At 33.0% G+C, this 6,395-nt stretch overlaps 1 protein-coding gene and 1 pseudogene across 1 annotated transcript; both read right to left on the reverse strand.

The window, feature by feature from the left end:
• Positions 1-322: 322 nt before the first annotated feature.
• LOC112096975 lies at positions 323-2,658 on the reverse strand (annotated as a pseudogene).
• A 2,301-nt stretch (positions 2,659-4,959) lies between these two features.
• Positions 4,960-6,156, reverse strand: LOC18037737 (small nuclear ribonucleoprotein E). Its single transcript, XM_006427664.2, has 3 exons — positions 5,506-6,156; positions 5,389-5,434; positions 4,960-5,218 (listed from the first exon to the last, which is right to left on the reverse strand). The coding sequence occupies exons 1-3, from the start codon at positions 5,687-5,689 to the stop codon at positions 5,209-5,211; spliced, it is 240 nt and encodes a 79-aa protein (XP_006427727.2). The 5' UTR covers positions 5,690-6,156; the 3' UTR covers positions 4,960-5,208.
• Between the last annotated feature and the right edge of the window lie 239 nt (positions 6,157-6,395).

Here is a 6,395-nt window from a genome sequence, read left to right on the forward strand (position 1 = left end):
AATGAAATAAGATTGTCAAATAAGAAAATAAAAATTTTAGACATTTTAATTTTTTTTAAAATTCAAATCTTTATTTGTAAAAATACAAATTTAAACTTTTACTAGCAGAGACAAAATATCTTATTTAATGTTCAAAAACTCTACTAAAAAATAACTAAATAACAGCAAAATTTTGAAAAAAACTTATGCAATTAAATAAGCATTTATTTTCATTAGATAAGTTATTCTAAACATGCACTAGGTCGTTTAATAAAAAGATATAAAAGTTAAATATAAGTAAATAAGGGCAAGTCTTATAATTTAATTACTTCGGCATCCATAATCACAAATTGTAAAGATGTGGTGAAAGTCCTGGTTGAGCTAATAAAAAACTCTAGTGGAGATTTTTCCTGATTAGCAAGCTTAAAATCTTCCTTCATATTAAGCTCCTCATTACTTATATTCCTAGGCAACTTCAATGTAAATCCATGCAAAAGATTAGCTAGACTTGATTGAATCACCTTTATCCAATGACTCTAACCTCGAAATGGTAGCAACTCGAAATCATTCGCTTTGACATCAATTGACTTTCCAAGGAACCTCTCGGGGTAAAATTTATTAGGGCTTTCCTAAGAAGCAGGGTCTCTCGCTATCGTCCATATGTTAGCTAGGACTCAAGTGCCTTTTAGGATGTCATAGCCCACAACTTTGCAATCTTCTCTAGCCATTCTGGGCAAAAGCATTGGAGCCGCCTACAAACGCATCGTTTCTTTGACTATGGTCCGGTTTGAAATTTGAGGTGTTGTATCTTTTAAGTTACAGCTGCTGTGGAAAAAAATTATAATTATTAAATAAAAATTAATAATATGTAGTAAGTATAAATTTTAAATAATAATTTTGACAAAATATTAAAAACATAATATATTTTTCATTATACAAGTAAAAAATCATATTAACATAGTTTAAAAATTACAGTAACTAATGTTTACCAAACACTTTAGTACTATAGCTTTTAAACTACAGCTGCCCATCCTCAATCCCAAATGCACCCTATGGCACCAACAAATGTGAAATTAACAATGTCTTTTTCTTCAATCCACCTTTCTGTTGCAATTACTTTGTCTAGTTCTTCTATTACATTGTTGTAAATTTCAGGATTTTTCAATAATTCAGTGAAGGGTCACTCCAATATAATTGCACATGCCTTAGTTCCACCAACTATGAGGTCCTATATCAAATTTGCAAGAAAGAGAGAAAAGATTTAGAAATCTTGTGCTCGAATCATATGTCTTTTATGAATTTAATTTGTATTCTAACTTTCGCTCTCGCTTGCAGAACTTGACTTTAAAATCGATCGATTGCATTCTTTAACATATTTATTTATTTTGATCCACAAATACACATATGAATTGCATTTTCGTAATCTCTGGATCTGATCATATTATCATTATTGATGTTTAGCAAGTTATGTGCTGCTAGTTAGATGCGCAGCTGGTGTAGGATAGTTTTTTATTACAAGCATGAAACTTTCTAGAGACCATAATTTAGGCTACATGTGTTCATTTTTTTGTGTATAATATACCATTTTGAAGTTTGCAATGAGATGAATCAAACTTATAATGCTATTTTCCTATTTTTCATGTCTCTTATAGGATTTTTATCTTTTTTTTTTTTTAAGAATTTGGATTTGAACACCATTTATTTTCTTTTTCTTATTTAGATTAGGAGAATTTTATTATAAAATAATATTTCAAATTTACTTATTTTGGTAAATTCACATATTTAAAGTTATTATTTAAGGGACCAAAACCCTAATTCTGTCAATTCAGAATAATTCAATAAACTCTATTATCCAAAGCTTTTGCTTCAACTATCTTCAGCCTTTTATGTTTCTGTTTTGTCAGCAATGAAGACCCAACTCAAGCGGGAAGAGCATAGTTTTGAAGATGTTGAACCAATTGTATCGCCTAAACGGTCGCAAATAAAATATCAATAGATATGTTATTTTAAAAAATAATGATGAGAATAATGTGTTAAGAATAATTAAGTACCAATGTAAAGCCTTTGATGCCATTACAAGCTTAACTTTAAGAGTAGGATCATCAGCAAGCTGCAAAAGCACACCAACCATCTTTGGACCCCTTTTCGTCTAGCGTTGTGTTCATCAACCACATGCTCCCAGAACCTGTCAAACTTGTTGGCCACATCCTTTATTCTCCTTATATTACCCTGCGAATCCTAGAACCCTAGCCATGGAATCGAATCTCCGATATCAAAAAACCATTAAGAGCAACAAATTCATCGACCATTTCCTTAAACTCCGGTCCTGTCTCAATAATTATCCCATATTAATGCTCATTCTTGTAATTTTTCCCTAAAACCGTACGGCTTATAATGTGAAGACTCACATCTGCAACATGATCTTTAACCTAATAGGCTTGCCAATTTCAGATGATTCATATAGTGTTTAAGAAGCAAATTCAATTCTTCTACTATATATGATTTCGGGCATTTGGCGCTAAACAATTCCATCGAGCATATTTTATGCGCCTGACTAAATTATGGACCATAGGATAGCCATGTCATATTTGAGAAATTGTAGCGTGTATACTTGCGCGCTGCCATTTTGGGTCGATAAGCAAACACAGTATCATGGGTTTTGAGAAAGGGCTTGGCCATCTCAACGAAAAAGCCACGTCGAATGACCCAAATTTGTGCTTGCATAATGGGCCCAAATTTTTCGAATAGAGCATAGATGAACCGGTGGGGAAGTGGACCAATGACCAGATTGAGGTTGCCGATGATTGGCCAGGCTTTTGGGCCCAGCGGGAAGTTGGCTTTTAAGCGGCAACAGCAGCGGCGGAGTCGGAGAGTGATGAGGATGAAGGCTAGGGTTGCTAGACAGGCGGCCAAGTTTGAAGCCCATAAGGCAAAAATGATGAATGAGCTTCATTGTATATATAAACTCTAGCTAGTACGTTTCTTGGCGTTGAAGTTGAAATGTTGAAAACTAAGCTAAGCAATGTTGGTATTTGTAGAAAGCCCAAGAACAAGAGCAGGGATTTTGCCTGGCGATACCATGACAAGATGCTTTGCAAGACAAAATTTGAAAAACAAAAGTTAATATCAGCGCAATCTTAGCATAGGTGTGTCACAAGTTCAAGGAAAAAAACTCTGATTTAACACCATCTAATTACGACTCTATATGCACTTTCAATTGATGTCGCATCATTTGAGATGTACGAATTTTAATACAAATTCGATAATCATTGGATTACTCATTTTGAATACTACTTGAAACTAAATAAAACTATAAAAGTTTTAATAAACGATCTCAAAACATTCATTCTCGCCTCAAATTTCTAGTAATTTGTTATAAACCTATGCTAAGAATGCATTGGCCAACATTAAGTAATACATTTGCCTCAAATGTGGCAGGATAATAGCTGAGAAGGATGTATGTGGATATAATCACTGGGAAAGACAGAAGCAGTGAGGGGATTTGGTAAAGTTGGGTCTGAAATTGCAAAAAGAGCAAAAGGTGCCGGCAACAGTGTTGCTAGAGGTGTTGTTATTCGTGAAGATGCTGTGGTAACTGGTAAGGACACTTGATAGTGGCCTTGTTGCTCGGTTATGTAGCACAACTTAAAGTTTCTTGAATTTGACTTTAATATTAATGTTGGCATTGCAATATTTAAGTTTTCGAGACAAATTGTTAACGAACTTGATATTAGAGTTAAGGAGAGAATTTAGAGTGCCCTTATTGTACTTAGTGGCAGACCCAACCCTTTCGATTAGGCAGCATTTAGTTCAAAAAATTTAATTTAATTTGGGGGAATTTTTTTTTAATTATTCACTTAACTCAGGTTTATTTATTTTTTTATTAAAAAAGTAATAGTGATAAATTAAAGGAAATCTACATAAGTATTCAGATTTTATTTTTTTCTTTTTAATTTTAAAAAAGTATAATAATAAATCAAAGGAACTATGCGTAAACATCTTTTAAAAAATGAATTATGTGATTATAGAGATTTAGACCAAGGTCTCTAAAATTATAAAGTAGAACTCTTACTAATAAACTATAAATATTCCTGTTGAATTCGAATACGGTCAAATTTTTTAATTGTCTCTTTCAATAACAGTTTAGAATATATTTAAAAGGAAAAATAATTGTCCAGAAGAGGTTAAAAGCTCCTCCTAAGCCCTTAATTGGATCTGCCCATAATTATACCCATATCCAACGTAATGCATGAATAACATGCGTACATGAATTAAATATTTAACTCTTAAGACCCTAATTCCCTAAACTCTCAAATGTCTCATTTGTCCTTAATCCATTTTCAGACTTTGGTCCGTCCATATTTAATAGGAATCCATCAAAAAAAGGTTCACGATGAAACAAATCTTGGGAGGAAATCATAAAGCTACCCAAAATTAGACATTAATTCTTACAAATGTGGTACCCTTAAATAGGAATTTATGCAAACAATGGAAAACCTAACATTTGCTATTGTTAATGTTTCTGTTGTTTTAGTAACTGCTGTTAGTTAAGCGACTAGCACCCGTAGTACTTCTAAATGGTGTTTGCAAGTCTTTCATAATTCTAGCTTTTGGCTTAGCTTGCTTCAATGGAGTAGAGGGAAAGCTTCAATTGAGTAATTTCAGTTATTTAAGGGAAGCATGCCTCAGGCGTGCTATAGTAAATTTCTCACCTTCTATTCCCTCGTGCAAAAGGTTCAAATCTCCCAGTATTTGAGAGAGAATTCCAACAATAAACCGATGGGGGGAAAAGGAGGAAGATGAAATCCACTAAACCGACGACAATGTAGCTCTCGATACATTATTACTCATTCAGAGCTGCAAGTAATGTGACATAATGGGTTTTAAATTCTTAAAATTGAGTGTTCTTCTTACACCCGAAAATTCGTCTCAAAAGCCGCTGTCAAACTATATAAGAATCTGAAATACAGGTACATAACAAACATTCATATTAGTTCTGGATAACATAACTGTCTAGTGTAAAGTTAATCATTTACCACAAACATTTGACAATAGATTTGTACAAACTGTAATACAAATAGCCATTTAGTAACATTAGTCCCCAGGACAATTCAAAATAACAATAGGCATTGAAATGGAAGGACCCAGCAACATGCATTGACATAAGCAGCATGGTAACCCAAATCACAAGCAAGCAGTACGGTAACCCAAGCACAAGCCAGCACCACCTCATTTTCCCCTGAAATCAAAGTATTTATGTTTGTGCATGAGAGTATTGAATGAATTTGGAGGAGAAAATTAAGTTTATGCAACAGATATGAACTGCGAAAAGAAAATTCTGTTGGTGAGCACCCATTTGTTTGTGTGATTAGAGGGGGGGAGAGAGAGAAAGAGAAAGAATTGACGTACGTATTCATCATCAGAGTTATATTGTCTCCTTTCAATAAAATCCTACCTGCACATAATCACAATTAAGTTAACATCGTAAAATGAGATTTAAAAAAAAAAGTAATATTTGCAACTCACCTAGTGGTTTTCTGCTCTTCTTCTTTACAGAAACTTCTTCAGCCTCATCCAAAACCAAGTTCATGTACTCATCAAACCCCTGAAACATATGTAGTACTGAATTTTGTACATTGATCCAGAGTAAAAGAATAAGAACTGTTGCAGAAAAGACAAATATTGGGCTGATGCTATAAATATAATGCATGAGAATATTGCAAAAGTTCAACACATACAGTAACCTGTGGCAAGTAGGGATAAGAAACACACAATGTTCTATTATTGTTTATGCAACCATTTGAATTCAGAAATGATCAGGGCAGTGGATTCAAAGTGGAGAAAAAGAGTGCCCGAACTTCCTTTGGTTTTTTCCATTTTGCTTTATTCGTCATTGTAACAGGCTTTTACTACTCCACCCATGTTATCAACATATTCAGTATGTATAATCATTTTACATCTTCAACAACAGAGCAAAAGCATAAAACAAGATAAATACAACTTTGTAACAAGATTTCATGATTTGGAGGATACTCTTATTTTTGTTTTTACTGATTTTTATTATTTCACTAAAAACTAATTTAGTTGGTGCAGGTAGGGATGTCTCTTAAATCTGCTATCCTGTAATACCGCAATAGGTAATCAAAAAAATTAAAGAAAAAAAATGTTTATATTTAAACCTAGAACACATCTGTTGATACATGCCAAACAGAAAAACTAGAACAAAATAAAAGAAACATTCGGCTTATATATAGAATATAGCTATACATAAAAACTAGAGGACCCAGTTCAATCTATTTGTTATTACAATGTATTCAATAGAATTTGGAAGGCCAAAGTCCCTCCAAAAATTTCCATATATTTTATTGGGCTCTGGTTTGAGGATTGGTATTATTGATCTATTGGCAAAATATATA

The sequence above is a fragment of the Citrus clementina genome, unplaced genomic scaffold, assembly GCF_000493195.1.
Source record: "Citrus clementina cultivar Clemenules unplaced genomic scaffold, Citrus_clementina_v1.0 scaffold_7, whole genome shotgun sequence".
Lineage (NCBI taxonomy): Eukaryota > Viridiplantae > Streptophyta > Magnoliopsida > Sapindales > Rutaceae > Citrus > Citrus x clementina.